General features: G+C 39.8%; 1 protein-coding gene across 2 annotated transcripts in view; it reads right to left on the bottom strand.

The window, feature by feature from the left end:
• The window catches only part of LOC149580517 (uncharacterized), a 46,592-nt gene that overhangs the window by 9,353 nt on the left and 15,493 nt on the right, over positions 1-21,746 (bottom strand). For both annotated transcript variants that reach the window (XM_089791621.1, XM_089791629.1), the window contains one exon: positions 12,707-12,775. In XM_089791621.1, coding sequence (XP_089647747.1) covers positions 12,707-12,775 — 69 coding nt within the window. The remainder of the gene's footprint in view (positions 1-12,706; positions 12,776-21,746) is intronic.

Genomic DNA, 21,746 nt, shown 5'->3' on the forward strand with positions numbered 1-21,746 from the left:
AAGCAGCTGAAGCTATAGAGCAAAAAGATTTTAGCGAATATGCTAGGATTTGCATCATGTGGAAACCCTATCCCCTACTCCCACATGCAATAGAGATCAAAACAGCAGAGGATTATTGTAGCAGGAGATTGAGATTGAGGAAGCCATCAGTTGATGCAAAAGTTGCAAAATCTAGGGTCACTCAGTGGAGGACTGCACGGCCAAAACGAAGGGCAAGGAACAAGTGAAGTGTGGGTCCAATGAGGCTGCCAGGAACCCAGGCCCTTCAGGAACAGCAAGTGAGGTTGAACCTCTAAGGGATGAAGGTATTATCAAGACTAGCTTAGACCATGAACTGGTTATGAGACTGGAGTGCCCGTAGGAAAAGGAAGATGATAGTAGATTGGGCATCTTGGAACCCGAACATCTGGGGGCAGATACCACCAACTTGGATTTGCAAGGCTTCGACAAGGAGATAATTGTAAAGGCTGCACAAGAGGATATCGATAAGGCGTTGGAGGTTAGGGTAGAAGATTCCATTGAACCCAGAGAAAATTTGTAGGAGGAGGGGGAGGATTTTGAACCCATTATATTGTCCAGGACTTTTGACCCTCCAATGGGTCAAGAGGAAGTTGTTGGGGATGAATGTCTCTCATCACCCACTAAAATGGTGGTTTCCTATTTGGGGGGGGATCCCTGAGATAGAGGAACTGTTGGGAGAAGGTGAATCGGCTAAAGAGGATAGCCTAGGGATTCCGGATCTGCATACCATCTCTCAATCAAAATCCAACAAGGATAAAAAGAAGCAGGAAGGTTCATAGAAGAAAAAAGGGAGGAAAAACAATCAACAATTGCTTGTAGATGCAAGGAATATGTGCGGTCAAACCCGCTTGAGATCTGGGAGAGACATTGTCTCTCCTGGGCAGCCATGAAGCTACTCACATGGAATGTCAAGGGTTGCAATGCCCCTAACAAAAGGCACTTGATCAAGCGATCCTTTGATCAAGCAAAAGCGGACATTGTTTGCATTCTGGAAACAAAGATGGAAGTTGAGGAAGTAGCTAAGGTCTTTGGAGTCAGACAAAAATGATCAAGTTTTATTGTAGAAGTGATTGAGCTTCGGGAGGGCTAGGTATCCTTTCGAATCCAAGGCTCCTCAAGGGAGAGCCCGTTGTGAAGAATTGGTTTTGGCAAGCTTTTTGATTTTCATCCTTGACAGTGAACTTTGCAGGGGTACTAATCAATGTGTATGGGCCCACTAAATCTGAGGAGGAAAAGGTTGTATGAGAGGAGATTTCAACCTTCTGTGTCACTTTGGGCAATGAGCTAAGGGTGATTGCTGGTGACTTCAATGCTACCCTAAGTTCGGTGGATAAGAAAGGGGGTACCCGTTCTTTGGGTTCTGTGCAAGATGACTTCCTTATTTTGTACAGAATAACGTGCTCTGGGAAGTACCTACAAAAGATGGTCACTTCACATGGACGAATAGAAGGAAGGGGTTTTCTCATATTGCAGAAAGACTTGATAGCATCTGCCTATCAGGGGAATGGCAGCCTTTGCTTGTTGTTTTTGAAGGAAATTTTGGGCTTGTCAGGCTCTGATCATTACCCAATTTCATTGGTGGTGCAGCAAGATGGTATCCCAATCAGATGTCCTTTTAAATTCGAATTGTTGTGGTTCAAGGAGGAAGGTTTCCATGAAAAAGTACAGCTCTGGCGGGCCAACGCACCGACAATGGAAGGCAATGCCACTTTCCAATTCCTCTCCAAACTTAGGCACCTTAAGCAAATGCTTGAGTGGAATAAACTTCACTTCGGAAATATCTTTCAAGTGAGAGCATGTTCAGAGGCAAACGTTGCTGCTCTAAACAGTGAAGTTCTGGAATTCAGGATGGATGAAGTGGACTTCCAAACGGAGCAAGATTTGATGGGCAAGTATCAGGAAGTATTAAAAAGGGAGGAAATATTTTGTAAACAAAAGTCAAGGGAGAATTGGTTTAAGGTTGGTGATAGAGATACTAAGTATTTCCATAGCTGGATGAAAGTCAGACGCAGTGTTAACCGCATACTCGTTGGATAGAAGTAGGGCTCAGGAGAAGATTTTAGATGTAATTTCATGCATGATTTTTGAAGACGATAATAAAATGCTCATGGATCCAATTAAGATGAGTGAACTCAAAGCTACTATTTTTGGGCTTGGTGGAGACCCCGATGGCTTCCAGGCCTTCTTCTACCAAAAATTCTGGGAACTTCTGAAGTTGGAATTGTTGGAGGTGGTGGAAGAATCTAGTCGGGATGGATTCATTTTGAAAGACTTCAACAACAAGCTGATTGCTCTCATCCCAAAGAAAGCTCACCCAGCAAGGTATGAGGAATTTCGACCCATCTCGCTTTGTAATATAGTTTATAAAATCATTACAAAGATTGTAGCAAATAGGATGAAGTTGTTGGACTCTGTTATTTCCCCAGAGCAAAGCGGTTTCACACCGAACAGTATTATCGTGGATGGCATCATTGTGGCCCATGAGGCAATTCATACTGCTAGCAAAAGCAAAGAGAGGAAAATGATGCTCAAACTAAACATTCGTAAAGCTTATGATAGAGTTGACAAGGGTTTCTTGATTGAAGTGTTTGAGGAAATTTGATTTTGGTGAAGGTTGGTTGAAGTGGGTTAAGAGCGTGATCTCCAACTTCGGAGCCTCAGTGTTAGTGAATGGTAGTCCCCAAGGTTTTTTTTGTACCAGCAAAGGCATTAGATAGGGAGATCCTCTGTCGCCATTCTTGTTTATTATCTTGGCAGAAGTTCTGGGCAGATCTATTTCAAGAAAGCGGGCTTTGGGGTTGTGTTAAGGCATCCTGAATGCGAATGGGCTTGAAGCTTATACTCACTCTCAACTTACAGATGATACTTGCCTCTTCAAGGAGGTGTCGATGGCAGAGGCAAAAGTTATGCAACAGGTTATGAATGACTACAATTTGGCCTTAGGTCAGTCTGTCAATTGGGATAAGTCAGAAATTTGTTTTTTTTAATATTGAAATGGGGTCTCAGAGGATAATAGCAGAGTCCTTTGGAGTAAGAATCGGAAAACTTCTAGGGAGATTTTTAGGCACACCTTTGTTTGGTGTAGGGAAAGGCCTCATTTGGAAATTGGTAGAAGAGTGTAGAAAAAGGATGGATAACTGGAAGGGACAATGGCTTACACTGGCAAGGAGGATTGCTATGCTTAAAGCAGTTATATCAGCCTTGCTGGTTTACTCTATGGCATGTTTCAAAATTTCGAAGAAAGAAATTCATACTATTGTGTGAAGCATGCATAAATTCATGTGGAATGGATCACAGGATGGAGAAAAGATTTCTCTCATGACATGGTCAAAAGTCTACAGACCGAGAGGTGGGGGAGGTGTTGGGATATGGGACTGGACTTTCATTAATATTGCCCTTGGAGCTAAATTAGTATGGCAGGTTTTTAGTGCTGGCAATCAGAGGTGGATCAAGATTCTCCGAGCCAAATATCTTGATAGAATGGAGTAAGATTGAATCTTGACAATGGCAAATGCACCCCGGGGCTCAACAATTTGGAACTTCCTAATGAACTACAAATATTTAATCACAACATACTTGACCTAGAGAGTCAGGAATGGTGCGAAGGCGGATTTCTTGAGAAACTCGTGGGACAGGGGTCAGCAATTAGACGAGTCACGAGTCTCAGGACATCTTATTGATACTACTCAGCAACAATGGGATATCAAAGTTAAAGATTACATTGAGAACCCAAACCACAACAAAGCTATGCCAGGACAGTGGAAGGAGACGTCTACTTTAAATTTGAATATTGCAGATAAGGAAAGATTGGATCAAATCTTCAAGGAAAGAGTGCTAGTCTCAACTAAGAACAGGGATCATCTAATCTAGAGCAGCTCCCAGAGTGGGAAGTACACAGTCAAAATAGGATATCAGCTCCTAGAGGGTGTTCATAACCAAATCCCATGCGAAAAGAACTTGTGTTGGGATAGTGGGTGCCTGCCCAAGGCAGGAGCATTCACCTAGCTAGCAGATAATGGGAAATTTCTTACTCGAGAAAGATTGCAAAAGATGGGATTCCAAGGCCCTTTTAGATGTCCCCTTTGTAAAAATGCCAAAGAAAAAATAGACCACCTGCTACTCCACTACAGTTTGCGCAAATGGCATGGGATATGATGAGGACTAAACTTGGCTGGGTGAGTCCATTAACAGCCATGCTGAAGGGATGGCTGGAAGCTTGCCCAACAAAGAAGAACAAACAGATGTTTGCGTCAGCATGGAGGATAATTCTGGCAATTACGTTGTGGGAGCTTTGGAAAGAGAGGAATAGGAGGATCTTCTAGGATGAGTGGCCAAGGTTTGGGCAACGGTTAGAGAGGGCTACAGCATAATCAATTTCTTCAACTTCCTCGATGTGTAGTCCTCAACATTCGTTTTTTACAAGGTATGACACACATCTACAGTTTTGCTTCCCAACAATCAAGTTCCCACACATTTATGGGCTCGACAGGCTTAATCCTATTCAAAAAAGGGAAAAGGTTTGTTGGACACCACTAGAGGAAGGATGGGTTAAAATTAACTTTGACGGGTTGGCTAGGGGAAACCCGGGAGTCTCTACATGTGGTTGTGTAGCAAGAGATTACAAGTGCAACACTCTTGCCTTCGTGCAAAATGTCTGCATGATGGCACGAATAATGTGGCTGAATAATGTACAGCAAAAGAGGCTCTTGTTTTGGAAGCTAAACTAGGCATTAGAAGAGTCCATTTGGAAGGGGACTCAGAAATAATCATTGACGGCATTAAGAAAGGGAAGTTGGACGCTTGGTACCTTGATAAAAATATTCATCAGATCAAAGGATTGTTAATGGAATTTGAAGACTTCAAGGTTTCCCATACCTACCGAGAAGCAAATAGGGTGGTGGACATGTTGGCTAACATGGTCGCAAATGCAGCTATGGGAACTCATAATGAAATATTTGAGGACCTTAGACTCCTTGTATTAGATCAAAGGGGGAAATTTTTATGGTTTGGCCAAATTTATAATTACTAATCTTTATATCCTTGCCGATTTCTTGGGGAAGACATCATGACTCCTAACCCCGATGGCATTTATCATTTTACAGCATGCAGAGATCCCAATCCATCGCGTGTGTCAGATTGTGAAATCATTTCTCGGCATCCCGACATATGCTTGTTTCCAGAGACATACAAGCAAGTTAAATTCAAGGAGAAGACAAGCCAAATCTCAAGGTTTTTCATCAAAGGCGACAAAAATGGAGGCAAATATTGCATTAGGCTCTAAGAATCAGACGCAAACTTACAAGGGTAAGATCACTATTCAGCGCCTTAAGAACATATTCGTTTTTGATGATCCAGATTTCTTGGAGGGAGTCCAACAGATGTTTGCACAAGAGTACCTGGATGCATATTGGAAGCGGCGATTGAACCTGGATGTGGCATCTCTATTTTTGGCACTGGCACTAATGGTGGGAAAAATGAAGAAGGAAGTTCGTCGTGTAGTTGCAGCTTGTGTTGATACACAGTGTCTTTTGGGTTGGAAGATATAATTGAACGAGTTGTCTTGGGAGTGGGTGTAGAGATGGGAGAGGCACCTTGGAGATTGATTGGTGGTGGGGAGTCATCTATTCAACCCTTGGTAGTATGGTCCTCTGCAAATCCACAAGGAGTGCATGTCCCAAAGGCGGACCAGGGCTGGAGAAAGATTGTGGATTTTCTGCTTGGGAGAATTCGGGTGTCGACTATGGGCAAGCGAAGTTTCATGAAGCCTACACCGCGCAAGAGCACACTTGCTCCAGGGCAGCCCCTACACCATCAACTCGTGGAGAAGAACAGAAGGAGGGGATAGTATCCTCGGCAAAGGGTGTTTTTGTGGATGCTTCATTGCTTGAAGAGGCGGGGGAAAGCTGTAGCAAGCATCATTAGGTTAGGCAAGGGTTTTCTATGCTCAACGATCGCTCTACGCCAACGTTCATAGTTCACACACAAGGAGGCGGCTCGCTGGTTCAAGGATTAGCCATAGGAAGATGGTAAAACTGGAGACAATCGGTGACAGCATGTGTGCACCTTTTTGTTTCATCTCTGGTGTTTTTATGTCGTTGGGGCAGTCTATGCTTTGACAGGATGTTAATACTCTGCAGTTTTTGTTTGTAAAAATGTATGGCCTTGGGACAGGTAGATATAAGGTAGTAAGGTATTTGGCCATACTTCAAATATTGTAATCTCTCTCTTTAATATCAATATAATATCAATAATGTCACCTATCAAAAAAAAAATTGCACAGTGATGCATATTCAGCAAAACAGTTGTCGGCCTTCGAAACACTCAAAGATCTTGCATGGTTTGGTGCAAGGAAATTTATCACACTTGAAATCAGTAAGACATTCAAACTATAGAAAACATATTAACATTTTATTTATTCTTTGAGCCATTTGAGCCAGCACCATAACAATTTGAAGAAAATGTGTTTAAGATATTGTTTAACTCTTTAAAGGTTTGGTCATGTATGTATCTAGACCATGTATTGATCTTAAAACCAGGCCTGAGTTTGTTAAACCAAGCCCAGTTCCTTCTATTATTGATAGACAGATTCTGGAAATGGAATTTTGATTTTAATTTACTTTTCCCTAGTACCTATAATGTTGATTTTTTATATCAGAATGAAGTTATTGGCTTTAATTTAAATCAAGCTAAGTTCCTTCTATTATTGATAGACAGATTCTGGAAATGGAATTTTGACTTTAATTTACGTTTCCCTAGTGTCTGCCACGTTGATTTCTGTTATCAGAAATGAAGTGAGGCAGCAGAAATAATACAATGCACAATAAGACACAACATATACAACATGGAACATAATGAATTATCTGGGGAAAACCCCTCCAACTTACGGGACAAAAAACCAACCAGAAAAATATATTTTTTATTTATGAATAAGCAAAAGTCTGATTTACAATCAGAAATAACAACACCTCTCTTACTTTTCATACACAGACCATGGCAATCTTCTAGATTAATATCGATGTCACTAAGGCAATAAATAATACTGCATAAATGTCCTATATCATCCAAAGAATATTGAACTGTAATATACCCGATCAAATGCCTGCCCAGATGAAGAGTTGGACTCTTCATTGTCCAGGTCTATCGTTACAACAAAAAAATATGTATGTTGATAAAATTCCAAGACATTTGAAACATCTGCAGTTACAAGGATGATGACTAATCATAATAGACTCTTCAATTACTTGTAATGTCTGTTGATACAAGGATAGTCACTGATGTTTAAAGGAGAGATGATCAGCTGCTAAGTTGTAACGACAACAACATAATACGTAACAAAACTCATCATAATGGAGTAATGGCAACTCATAAATTAGGAGAATGATATCTCTCGAAGCTAGGGGCGTAACTTTCCAAATATCCACGTCATGGAGTCTCTCGACATGACATCCACAATGACTATACACCCATTTGTGTAAAAGAATTTTATCACGGAATCTCTAACATGATAACGTCATGGAATCACTCAAAATGATAACCACTGTGGCTACTCTTATGTGTGGAAAGAAGCATTAACACAAGTCTCCATCACAAAATCACTCAACATGATGTCCTCATGGAATCTCTCAACATTACATCCACCATGGCTACTCCCATGTGTGCAAAGAAGCTTATGCACAGCTGCTCATCATGAAATCACTGAACGTGATGTCATCATGGTATCTCTCAACATGGCATCCACCGTGGCTACTCTCATGTGTGGAAAGAGCAACATCTCTCAAGGTCTTTCACCTCGTATTTGTCCCTCGCAGAGAAATATGCATTAAAGAGAAACTTCTTTCAAGGGCTTTTATCTCATATTTCTCCCTCTCAGAGAAATATGCTTAAAGGGCAACATATCTCAAGGTTTGTTACCTCATATTTCTCTGTCTCAAAGATATATGCATTTTAAGACATAGTCAAGGCGATTGGTGTTGAGACTCCCTCACACAAAAGATTCCCTCTCAGCAAGGGAAGCGTTCCAACAACTTTGATTGTCACGATGAATTACAGTTTGCTCGAATGTTTGACCAAACAAGGAGATTTTGAAGCTACAGTACTTCTCGAACTTGATTATGAGTGCCAAAATAAGATACAATTTGTGGGCTTCTTTACAAAGTGCGATAATTGATAATTAGGGATACATTATTATGAACTTCATGTGGCACAAATGGCACAAAAGTTGTGAAGCAGCAAAGTGGTGACTTGTTCAATACTTGATGTTGACTGAAGATTTTGTGGGAGATTGGTAGCTATGCTCCTACTATTCACAGAATTAATCGAACTTCGTCATATTTTTTTAGAAAAGAAGGACCTTCAAGTTAATGTAGGTTGTTTAATTATGTTTCTTATACTTTGGAGGTTTACCAAACCTACCTTGTTTGAGAATATTTTGCATTTCAGTCATTCCATAACTGCGGAGGGGTTCTGAACTACACAAAATGTAACATTCATTGTTGCTTGACTCCAAGATCTGTTGGTCGTGGGTTACCTTTAGCCAAGATTGTTGTCATTAGAGCTAGGTAGGCAAAGTGTTGCAGTGTTCCATGAAGATCACAAGGAGTTTGTGCCTCAAAAGCTTCCATCAGTGTATCTTGGTGTTGAGGTAATACGTGCAGTGAATTTTAAGTTTGGAAATCTGATCAGGTGGAGGAAGTTTTGCGGGAAAATGGTGCATACCGTGTATTGGAATGGACCTATGAATCATACTTTTCTAGGGTGAAGAATGTTGTATGGTCGCATATTCAAAAGTGTGGTTGTTGTATCAGAGAAGAGTAAACTAGATCTTTGAGTTGAGGATGTAAAGTGGTGACAAGTTTACAATTTTGAATCAGAGGATTACCCTTAGTATTGATAGATGAATATTCACCCTGTCGAATTGTGCTTTCTTAGATTATCTAGTTACATCATTCTCCGACTTAAGAGTACATGCATCCACAACTCTTGATAAGAACACCTCAGATGTGGATCGTGAATTATTGGGGATGATCGTCGCTCCTTCATTGATTCGATGTCCATGAAAAAGATATACACAACAATTTCAGACAAAGAGAATGTTTTTTTTTAAAACAATGCCTATGTCAGCATGGAGAAACAAGATTTTGACATGATGCAACAACTAGAAGCTAGACAAATTTGCAGATAAGTCATTATCAAATCTAATATTCTGACTACTTTAAAAGTTTATATTTAAGATTGAGATATTTTATTTAAGTATAGATCCATGACAAGATTATGTGAGTTTATTATTACCCACAATATAATTAAATGAAGTCTAAAAGATTACAGCTACCATAGGTCAATAATTTTTATATTGAAGTAATAAAATGATTTGCAATTGTTATTATTTTTTATTATTTTATCTTTTGCACAAATGTTCTAATGGATGTTGTCTTCTATTATTAGGTTTGACGTTTTAATATTAATCGCCCAAACTTTCTAATGTTGGCAGTTGGAAATCATATGTTTGCAGGGACACTATAGTGGTATAATTCTAGACTTATTGAGCCTACATAATTATGGAAGCCTTGACAAAATCAAGAGTCACCACATTGGGCATTTGTATTATGTTTAGTACTGTATTAATTGTCAGACATGGAAGCCAGGTCTCATCAACAAATGCACAAAATATTCATCTTATGTGAGTTTTGGGCAAGACTTTATAGATAGTGGGCTTGTATTTGGAAATGACTACAATTTGTGAGTTCTTTCTTTGCATTGGGCAAAGGTTGTGGAGTATCATGCCTAGCTCGGGTGTACAATCACTTTGCAACGACTTTTCCTTCATGTAGGGTTAAATATTCAAATGTCTAAATCTTTTCATAACCATAGAATTCATGCGGGGTCAAAGGAAGATATTTGAACCGAAGGCCATCAAGGTGACCAATCAAAGGGTTAATGCGTTGGAGAATATAATGAAGTTCGATATTGGAGAATACTATTAATTACATAGAGGGTGAGCTTGATGAGCTAAAGAGGGATGATCTCTTTAGGCTCAATAAGATTTGGAGGGAGCTGGTGTGGAACATGACTCAAATGCAAATCTTCTCAAACAGAGTCGGTTTGGTAAACCTCCAAAATATAAGAAACTTAATTAAATGACCTACATTAACATGGAGGTCCTTGTCTAAAATAAAATGACAGAGTTCAATTAATTTTATGAGTAGCAGGAACATAGCCACCAATCTGCCACAAAATCTTCATTCAGCAGCAAATATTGAATAAGCCACCACTTTGTTGCTTCGCAACTTTTGTCCCATTTATGCCACATGAAGTTCATAACAAAATGTCCATGATTATCAATTCTCGCACTTTGTGAAGAAGACAACAAATTGTATCTTAGTTTGGCAGTAAGAACTATAATAATTCAAGAAAATATTTTCAGAAACATATAATCATTCATCTTCTCAATGTATACCAGACCCCTGACACAAAAACGATCAAGAAATAATTTGTGGCTTGCTCTAAAGAGGTTGAAACGTAAATCAATCTGATACTCTCAACACCAACAATTTCTCAAATAAATATCTATAACTTATTCTATCCTTGAGTTTTAGGAATCCTATCTTCAGTCTTCAACAGCACAAAGCAATCATTCACCCATCTAACGAGTCTTCCTCCAGGCAATTAGAACACATAATAAGGCAATTTAGTTGAAAGATCAGGCAATTCGTAACATCTAAGAAACTGTAACTTGTGGTGACGAGGACATTTCGAGACAAAACAAGACACTCCAGTGTCCCAAGTCTTCTTCGCGAATTGAGTCATTCACACTGATATCGGCTAAGGAGTGATTCTTGAGATCGAAGAGTCAGGCAACTGGTTACATCTAAGAAACTGTAAGTTGTGAAGACGAGGACATTTCGAGACAAATCGAGATACTCCAGTGTCCCAAGTCTTCTTCGCGAATTGAATCATTCACATTGATACTGGCCAAGGAGTGATTCTTGAGATCAAAGAGCCTGCAAACAATTGCCAGAAACTCTCCCATGATGTTAGTACTCGACAGGTTGATTCTTGTAAGATTTCTGCCATCAAAGGAAATTCCCTTCCACTTACAAGGAGAGGCATCATTCTCGCTCTAGCCCAAGGACGACACAATGACTCCAAAATAAATAAAGTAGAAATCTTGTGTCTGGCCCTGCCATTTTCAAAGGGTTTCATTCAACAATAATTATTTTTTCACTGTGTGTCTCATGCTGCCTATACCAAGATCTCAATCATCAAAAGCTGACAAAGTTTCATGCATTTAATCATGTGGAATTTGTTAAAATCAGAGAATTTAATTTGGGCCATTACAAAATTGGAGCCGAAGTTTCCAAACTCTTTAAGATTCGCAGTTGAGTCATATAAAAGGTGCTTTTGTCTCAAGGGATTTCTTCTCCTCCTCAATCTATAGCTAATAAGGAGGTTTTGGTTCTAGGTTTTTAACATAGTTACACCACCCTAGAGGACGGGGGGACAGCGGAACGGGGGAACAAGTTTGCGGGATGAGGGGACAAAGGTGCCTTAATTTGGGGATGATGGGGGGGCAGTGACGGGGGATAGGAGGGGGTGTGTATATATATACATATGGTACATTAAATTGCTAGTTATCAAAAGATGTATTGCAATATAAGATGTAAAGATGTAAAAGAGTAAATACTTGAACATTGGATGGAATTGGAACATTGAACATTGAACATAAATAGTCGAATCAACAAATAGTAAACATTAGGACATCCCTCATCCTCAGTGGAGGTGGCGGAATCTGGTGGTGCCGCTGGGGATGGGGGGACGAAGTCCCCAAGTCCCCAGTGCGTCCAAGTTTCCGAGATGTGGGGCAAAAGGCGGGTGGGGGGGACATGTCTCCGTGTTACTATGGTTTTTAATCATAAAAAAAATTCGAGATTTGGCTACCATGTATAGACTTTGGTGTGGTAAAGAAAGAGATTCCAGTCATTTTTTATCAAAATGAAGTGGTTCGGCATTTTTGTGTGGATCTGCAAATGATATCAAATTTGATGGTTACCCGATCTAAGGAGTATTTGGAATTAACAAGTTTCTTCATGCTGCTTGTGGACAGTACTTAGGTTAGTTTTGCCAAGTTTATGGAGGCTTTATTTACAAGTTGATCAGTTGAACAATTTTAGTCTAATTTTATTATGTTGGTTGATAGTTGTTATGGGTAATTTTTAAATTTATTTATTTTAATAAATTATTGTTATAGGTAAAAGCCCTAATAACCCTCTCATTGATTTATCAAAAGAATGCCCATTCTGAAAACATGTCCCTCTATTCCCATGTGCCCAATTCTTGGAGAAACACTATCCACAAATTATGTCAAATTTTAACTATTGGTCTACAACAATAGTGCAGTCATTTATTAAATTATTAATGAAATATGCCCACCTAGGTGGATATTCATTAAAAACTTATTATGGATAGAAAAATGTGAAAAATGTTTTTGCATTGACACTTAATGTGATACTATGTGATCCATAATCAATGTAAAGTCTTCTGGGCATGCAATATACAAGGAAACCAGATTTACTTTCTTACAGTTCATTGCCCACAATTAATTTTTGGTAATCCAAATATTAGAAAAAACAAATTTAAATTAACAAAGGTAATAGTAAAATAGCAGAAAATTACAAAAAACATTGCTCACCCTGTTCTCTCCTTCAATCTTATGCAAACTTCCCTGCATAATCATCCTCTTATTTGAAAGAGTTTCCACCTGATAAAAATGTAAAACATTGTCAAAATTTGCAATTCTACCATTCCTAAAAGTTACACAGTTTGTCTAGTTTCCCATTTACAATTATTTCTCTTTTAAAATACATAGATTATACTTGCTTTTGTTTCTAATGATACTTCACAGAAGGATTCCCCCTCTGGTTTTTGTCTTCTCTTCATAGAGCACCCCTTCCTTAGTTTGCATATGGGTGTTGACTCAAGGGGGTTGAAAAGCTCATGGAAAAATATATAAAGAGCAATTTATCTCAGATTCAAGCTACTACTGATCACTTGGGTGCCAAAAAGTCTGGGGTTTGTACATTGCAGCAGTGTTAAGGGACACTTTCCCTAGGGAACCTGATGCATGAAATCTCCCTTTATATATCATACTATATCAATTTTATTGTCTTGATAAGAAACATAGAAGGAAATTTCATGTAACTGGAACCTATATAAAAAGGATATAGTATCATGTAGTATGAAAAAGCTAAGGAAATTTACTGCTGCTTTGGGTGGATGCTGACTCGTTAGCATCTAGAGATGCTCTTTGAGGACTCTATACATTATCAAACGTGCTCGTTTATTTTCTTACTAATTACTATGGTGTTCTTTGGAACTCTATTTTCCTTTTGGAATATTGGCTATATACTGGATGTTCTTATTGATCATATATGTCTAAACTTCTTACATTAATTGGAAAAAAGCAAAGAGTGAAAACTTTAAAAAATAAAAAATAGACATTAACTGTAAATCGAATTCCAAGTTGCAATAAAAGAAGTTCTTCTGCAAACTAACACATAAAAAGTGTGCTGTACTCTGCCTTCATTATGCTAATCATTAACATAGGGATCCTAGGGCACGCCCTACCCAGACCAGTAGCCAGGAGGGGCAGGTTGCCTTGAAGGAAAGAGCCAAGAGGGCAAGGAGATTGCAGGAAATGACAAATATTCATCAAATTTGCACAGTTCTGATAACCACTCGAACACCTGCATTTGCTACTAGAGCAAATCATATTGCTATCTGCCAAGATAATGGCTCATCCAAAGTTGGGAATCAGATTGGATGCAAGGGTTCTCAACACCACCCATTTCCAAAACCCAGAAGTGTCATCTACGAACATGCTAAATTTTATTTGTTACAGAATAATGCCACTCTCAATTCTCAGGTGACAAATTCCAGCAGGTCAAGGTTAGGGAATAGGGATACCTCATCCCTTACATCCCAACATTGTGCTTCTGATGCTAACTCAGTGCCTCAAACACAAAATCACATCTATCAAAGAAACACAAGCAAAATTTAGGGTTTGAAATGCCCTTTGCAAATCTACTACCCCTAACTTAGATCGAAGGTTAGCCTATCCTCAATTTACCTCTTGTAGAGCCAAGGGTAACAATATGAGCCTAATGTGCCTAAAAAGAGTACGGGCCCTAAACTTCATGTTAATATCAATAAAAAAATGTAAGGACCTCCACAAAGGGGAATTTAAGGAGGTCATCTTATGAAATCAATAGGAGGCATTGTGATTACAATGCAACTCTGGTGGTTTATTTGGAAAACGGTGTGGTCCTGGGCAGAAAAAAGAAGAGATCATGGATTAGTGGTTAGGTACCTTCGAAAGCCAAGTATAACTATTCTATCAGATTGTTTCTTTTTCATAAGGTGTAGTTTTGATTTGCTTAAAAATAAGCTTTTATATAGGAAAACACTAATTTTAGAAGGTCTTTGTTTTCAATATATAGATTAGCAACCAAACTTTGATTTCGGAACTTATTGACCTAAAACGAAATCCTAAATAGATTAAAATTCCTTATCTTCTTGGGGGAAATTGTTAAAATTTGAAACTCTAATAGAGATTGGGAATGAATGGGGTACATTTCTAGGCATAGTGGTAATTTTACAGAGGTCAAAAGAGTCAAGATGGAAAATGGTTATATTAGAGAACCCAAGCCTTTTTGAAATCATTACCGAGGGAGAGAGGTACTTCATCACCCCTTAAATCTTTTCAAACCATATTCCCCAAAACATAATTATGGATAAAGCATAGTCGATCAAGAACCTAAGTATGGTATATTCTCAACCCCATCCACCTCACACAAAAGGCTATAGATTTTAATTCAACAATCATACAAGTGGCTTTGAATCTTGGAAGTGAATCGAAGCGAGCTAATTAAGGATTCAATCATTCATTGTCCTCCTGAGAAGACTAGTTAAGTGATTAGTAAAGGGTTTACAACTAGACCTGCTCAAATAGAGATAGAAAAGGAGTTGCCGTTGGTTGATCGGATGTATAAGGAGAGAAATGTGGCACAGTCAGCAAACAACTTTAAAGATGTGAAGGATATGGGTATACAAGAGGGAGACATTATAGAGAATACGAAGGAGGATAGCCTTGCTTTGGTAAGTTCAGTAATGTCTTGTACACGAGTGGTGTAACCTAGTGGTCATGCGTCTAGGGTCTGCATAATTGGGGGTTGTCCCCGCCCTCAGAGGCTTCAATGGAAGGGTGATGTGCCCCATAATGCCACCCTTTAACACCCTAGGTAGCCACCCTCACCTCCAGGCTAATCTTTTGGTGGAGTCGTTGGGCCTTAGTGGTTACAAAGCCACGGTCTCGAGGTTGAGACTCGTAAAGTGTAGTGGGCTATAATGTCCCATACACTAGTGGTGTGACTTGACAGTCACATATCTGCGGTCTACGTAATTGGAGTCAATCCTTGTCCTTGAATGCTTCGGTGGAAGGGAAATGTGCCTTGTCACACATCACTTAACTCCCTAGATAGCCACCCTTGCCACCAGACAAGTATGTTTTTGTAGTGGTTAGGCTTTAATGGTATCAGAGCCCAACCACTACACCAAAAGACCAGCTTGGTGGCAAGGGTGACTAGCCAGGGTGTGAAGGGTGGCATTACAAGGCACATCTCCCTTCCGTTGGAGCATCCATGGGCAAAGACCACCCCTTGATATGCAGACCCCGAACACATGGCCACTAAGTCACACCACCTACACGCGAGACATTACAAACCAACACGCCCTGATGTCTTGACATCGAGACCTCGGCTTTGATACCACTAAAGCCCAACCACCACACCAAAAGATCAGCCTAGTAGCAAGGGCAACTACCAGAGCATTAAGGGAGGCCTTACAAGGCCATCTCCCTTCAACCAGAGCATTCAAGGGAGGAAAACACCCCCAATTACATACAACTCAGACTCGTGATCATCGAGTCTCAAGACCCACACACAAGACATTACAAGTTCTATCCTTTTTGTTGATTTATCTATGGAGGATTTAGTGGTTGAAGAAGAGCTTAAGAATTCAACTGCTCATGTGGAGTCTCAAACAAGTTTAGACAAAGAAAGTGTTAGTATGAAGTGGTACTTCGAGGGGAGGGTGAATCAATGCAATAGGTAAACCAAAAATTTCAAAGTACTGATCTAATTAGCATTAACTATATACTAGAACATAGAAAATAAAACATAAAACTGTCGAAATGAAATAACATCAATCAAGCAGAAGAGCATCACACATAACACGCTTATTTTTGTACGAGGAAACGCTCGGCTAGAGAGAGAAGAACACAGTGGAGACAACACCCAGAAGACTTCTACTGGAGTAAAAAGGTTTTCCCTATTAAAAGCTACAAGTATCCTTTCTACGGGCTTACCCTGTTAGGAGTGACATGTACACTGTTAGGAGTACAACAAAGATCTATTAGGATTTGCCTCACTAGAGGGCTTAAAGCTCCTTCTAAGAATCCACCCTGTTAAAGGATTTACACAAAGAGACTGGCTAAGGTCCACCCAGTTTAGGGATTTCCCTCACTGCAACTATTAGGAAGCAAGAAGTTGAATGGAATATTATTAGCATTGTTTATATTTCAAATCCTTTCTACTCTATTCACTCTGTAGCTTCTTTTTGCTCAATAAACACACAAATTCTCACCCAATTTGTTCTCTCATACATTTCTCTTCAAACAACACGATACAAATGTTGGAGTCGAGGAAAGCCAACTCCGAAGACGCCCAAAATCACCTGCATGCAAAACCTGTCAAAGAGAAGCCAAGAAAGGGGAGGAGCATGGAGCAAGGGCAAAAACCCTAAACGGACATGAGAGCAAATTATGCAAACACAATAAGAAATGTATTTACAATATGCAATATGATCTTGATGTTGTGTAAATACAATGAGAGAGAGCCCGAATATAAAGAGCTCATGGAAGCTTGTAGAACAAGCTGGAAGGTGGTAGAAGATAAGGATGACAACAAGAAGGGAACAAACTCCCGTGTTGTCACCAACTAACCACTACATGCATTAAATACTAAATATTAAATAAATGCATGACCTAAGTAAGCTTAAGCAATAGAATAAATAATTAAATATTAATTATTTACTCTAACACCCCCCTTAAGTGCAACTTAGGGAAATGCCTTAAGCTCACAAAGCTAAGATGAATGCATAATGGGTCCCAGCAACGAGGCCATTTTAGGTACCCAAGTACAATGCAAGAAAATGCAACCTCTGTAAGCAGGGAAAGAGAGAAAACCACATGGGAAAAACCCTCCCCCAAAAAGAGGTAAGAACCCAGTGAAGAGCTGAAGAAGTCTCCAACTAGGGAAATTGTCCCCTAAAACAGGAACAAGAAGTGATCGTGAAGAAGCAGCATCACTGAAGCATGAAGAAGCCGCAAATCTGCCAAACTGCTGATCTGAAGAAACCTCCATGGAAGAAGAAGGCACGAACTGAGCATGTCTATATGGTAGATGATCCATCTCACCGAAATGCATAGGTAGCCAGCCACTGCAATCGCCTTGTACATAGGATCAACCACTGAATACATAGTTCACACTATCGAACCATCGAACCAAGGATGCATTAGAACACAGCATAACCCCCCCTTAATGCAGACGGGGTGTGATGACAGGCAACTGAGAAGGTGAGCCAAATCTCCTGCAAATGAACCAAGAACGAGGAGAGAGGAAAAGAGGTACAGACACCGATAAAGACATGGTCTAACTGACTCTGCATGGGGCTAATGTCGTGGAAGGGACACTCACTTGACAAAGGAAGAATGCCTAAAACAGCAAACAAATAATCCCCCCCATGGTGCTTTATGAAATAGTGCAAGTACAACTGACTCAAAACAACGTTCATGACTCCCAAAATGCAAAAGTGACACTTTATCTCAGTGCGAAACAAAAAAGTGCTTCAAAAAGATAGCTACAATGATCATAACTGAAAAAGAGCTGAACCAAAAGAAAGTACAGCCGAAAAGAAAGCAAACCATGCCAGGAAAATGATCCTCGGGCCTAAAACAGTCAAAATATCCACCATATAGCTAAAACGCCAAAACTATGATAGAAAGAGCAGAGGCCAAAAACGAAGAAAAAGGACTATATTTCTGAAAAGAACACAGAACCAGCTTTCCAAAAATATAAAGTTTTCAAAAAACTGACATGGGACGCAAAAGATATGCATGCCAGAGTCAAAAACAGGACTTCGGACTTCAACAGAAAAAACAAGCAATAAAAAAGCATCAAAACCAAAAAATACCTGCACCAAAATCTCCGTCTCGGAACCAGCTTTCCGGTGCTTCTTTCGGATCGGAAAAATACCTCCGTATGCAAAAGTTATGGCCAAAAAACAAAAGGTAGGTCCAAAAGCAAATCGGGAGAGGTGCATGCAAGGGCTGATGCAGCGCTGACCTCATGGTGACGTCAGCAATTTAGGGGAAAAAATTTGACGACCCGTCACCCGTCGCTGAAAAAAAAGCCACGTGGCAGTGCCACATGGCGAACAGGCTGATGTGGCGGGGGCCACGTGGCACCCGTGCCACGTGTCAAATGCGGACTGGCAGAAATGCCACGCGGGCAGTGACTGTAGCTGGTGACTCAGCGAAGAGGAGGAGGTGGCCGCAGTCGGAGCGGAGGTGGCGGAACCGGGAATCGGCGCCAGAGGAGGTGGCCGCAGGGCGGCGAACACGGAGGAGCCGCCGGCGGAGGGCGGCGGCCGAGAGGCGGCCGGGCCGCGGCGGAGCGTGGGCGGCGCTGCCTGCTGGGGCCGCTGCGGGCTACGCGCAGGTGGCGCAGCGGCGGCCCCGCGGTGGCGCGGCGGCAGTGCGCCCCAAAAAAAAAATTTTGTTTTTCTCAAGCCGTGCGTCCGTACGATCCGTACGGCAGCGACCCTGGAGGCCTCAAAAAATCACCAAAATTGCCCTGTGTCCAAAAATGAAAAGCTTTATATGAATCCTAACTGCAAACGGCCTTCCAGATCCATTAGTGATGTCCGTTTGGGCCCAAAGTGCTCCGAAAATTCGCTGACCCCCTGATTTGAAAAAAAAATGCACAAACAAACTAGGGTTTGTGACTTCAAATCACGGCTTCAAAATTTCTTCAACGAAGCTGCAACAGGAAGGCTCTGATACCATGTTGGAGTCGAGGAAAGCCAACTCCGAAGACGCCCAAAATCACCTGCATGCAAAACCTGTCAAAGAGAAGCCAAGAAAGGGGAGGAGCATGGAGCAAGGGCAAAAACCCTAAACGGACATGAGAGCAAATTATGCAAACACAATAAGAAATGTATTTACAATATGCAATATGATCTTGATATTGTGTAAATACAATGAGAGAGAGCCCGAATATAAAGAGCTCATGGAAGCTTGTAGAACAAGCTGGAAGGTGGTAGAAGATAAGGATGACAACAAGAAGGGAACAAACTCCCGTGTTGTCACCAACTAACCACTACATGCATTAAATACTAAATATTAAATAAATGCATGACCTAAGTAAGCTTAAGCAATAGAATAAATAATTAAATATTAATTATTTACTCTAACAACAAATACTCTATCTTTTTGTCGCTTAATCTTCACCATCTATTCAAATGACAAACTTGCCAGGCTCACACCACATGCGTTTCGCATATCCCTATGTACCTAACACGTTTTCAAACACTGCCTTGATCAACATTAGGATTTCTTGTGCAATTCCCTAGAACAGTCAAATCGTGTTTGACCTCCTCCAAAATCATACTTGCTTCGATCACTTCAATTGCCATCTCATCTTTTCTCTAATTTATAAGACTTGTCATGCCTTTTACTTTGGCCTAAGCACTCATATCGATCATTTAATCAACAATCTATCACAGGTACCTTAAGAACATTTGCTCATTTGTCATGTTTAAGTGTTGTTACAATAGACAATTTATGTATAGACATCACAAATTCTTAACAAATAACAGCTCCACTGGTCTTGCAATGCATTTTGACCACCACTAATCAACTTATTGTTGCTCCACTTGCATACCGGTTATGGTACTTAGTCATCTTCTAGTGCACCAATCACTTTCCTTTTCTCATCGAGCAATCCTACTTGTGACTATGTTATCATCAATGACAACCAAATGCATCATTAAATCTAACTGGACCCCTCAACTAATCAATCATCTTATGTCAACACCAATAAAAAGTGTAGTAAAAGTTTTGGTGGTATCCCTGAGGTCCAGAGCTCCAAAGAAATCACTAAAGCAGAAGAAATGGAGATGACTAAAGATATTAATACGAAAATAAATGATGACCCCTTTTGATAAGGATGAAATTCCTAATTACAATATTAATCTTGGTCTTGAACACCTTTGTAATGAGATGTTGGATGATCTCCTAGAGGGGATTGTTGAAGACATGGTCAATGAGGAAAAAAATGTTGTGAAAAAACAACTTCTTATTTCTAAGATTGTAGAACTTAAAGAAGAAGAAGAGAGGAATCAAAGAATGTTGGATGAAGAAATTGTTGAACTAGGCAGCAAGGAGTTAGAGCCTATAGAATCTACTCTAGGTATTGTGTAAATTGAATATAGCAAGGACACCCTAGATTGCTCAAAGAGAAACAAAAATGTTGCGAAGGGGAAATGCCTTTCATAGAGCCATAAACAAGTGGAATGTTAGGAGGTTGAATGCCCCTAACAAGCAACGGATTTTGAAATGCTACATTTTTGTCACTAAAGCTGAGATCTCAATACTTCAAGAAACCAAGCTTAATCGGGTTGACATAGCAAACCTTAGAAAAAAGTTGGGTATTTTGGATTTAGTGGGTATCCCAACTAAGTAAGCTTCAATTAACATTGAGTAATGTATATGAGCCAACACAGAACAGAGATAAGATAGCACTTTGGAAGGATGATAGAATAGTCGTTAGAGGACATTCCAAATCAAATCCATATAGTTGGAGGTGATTCAGCGCTATTCTTGACCCTAGAGAGAGATAGGGAGGTATTACTAGAAACTCCCCACTTGTAATTAACTTCAAAGAATGGGTTAATAAAAGCAAGATCATAGACATTAACATAGAAAAAGGTATATACTTGGAACAATAGAAGGCAAGGTTTCAGCAACATAGCAGAAAAACTTGACAGATTCCTTCTTAGAGGTGATTGGGTTGTGCTCCCTTACACTCTCTCAACCAAGATCCTTCCACACTCAGGCCTAGACCATTTCCCAGTACAATTAAACATTTGTGAGGATTCCCACTCAAAGCATTGTCCTTTTAAGTTTGAAAAAATGTGGCTAGACTGCATATTCCATTCAATAATGAGGTTACTAGTACAATATTGGAAGGAAATTTTAGTATTAGGATCAAAACTTTTTTGTTTAGTAGCTACGCTAAATATAACTAAAATCAAACTTCTCATTTGGAATAAAAGCCACTTTGGTAATATCTTCTAATCAAAAGAAAAGCTAGAGGAGTAATCAGAAATTGTTAACAAAGAAGTAATTGATAAAGGAATCGATGAAGAGATCAATCTCAAAAAGAAGCAGCTACTAGCTGATTATGAAGATATCCTGCCCAAGAAAGAGAGCTTTTGGCATAAAAAGTCTGGGGAAACTTGACCGGATGTAGGAGACAAAAAACACAATAAAATAGCAATCTTTGAGAATTCTCATAAAATAGCAACTGAAGCAGTCAAATAATTTACTAGAC

Source organism: Cupressus sempervirens, chromosome 1 (assembly GCF_028749045.1).
Source record: "Cupressus sempervirens isolate cs-2001-9-10 chromosome 1, ASM2874904v1, whole genome shotgun sequence".
In the NCBI taxonomy this organism is placed as follows: domain Eukaryota; kingdom Viridiplantae; phylum Streptophyta; class Pinopsida; order Cupressales; family Cupressaceae; genus Cupressus; species Cupressus sempervirens.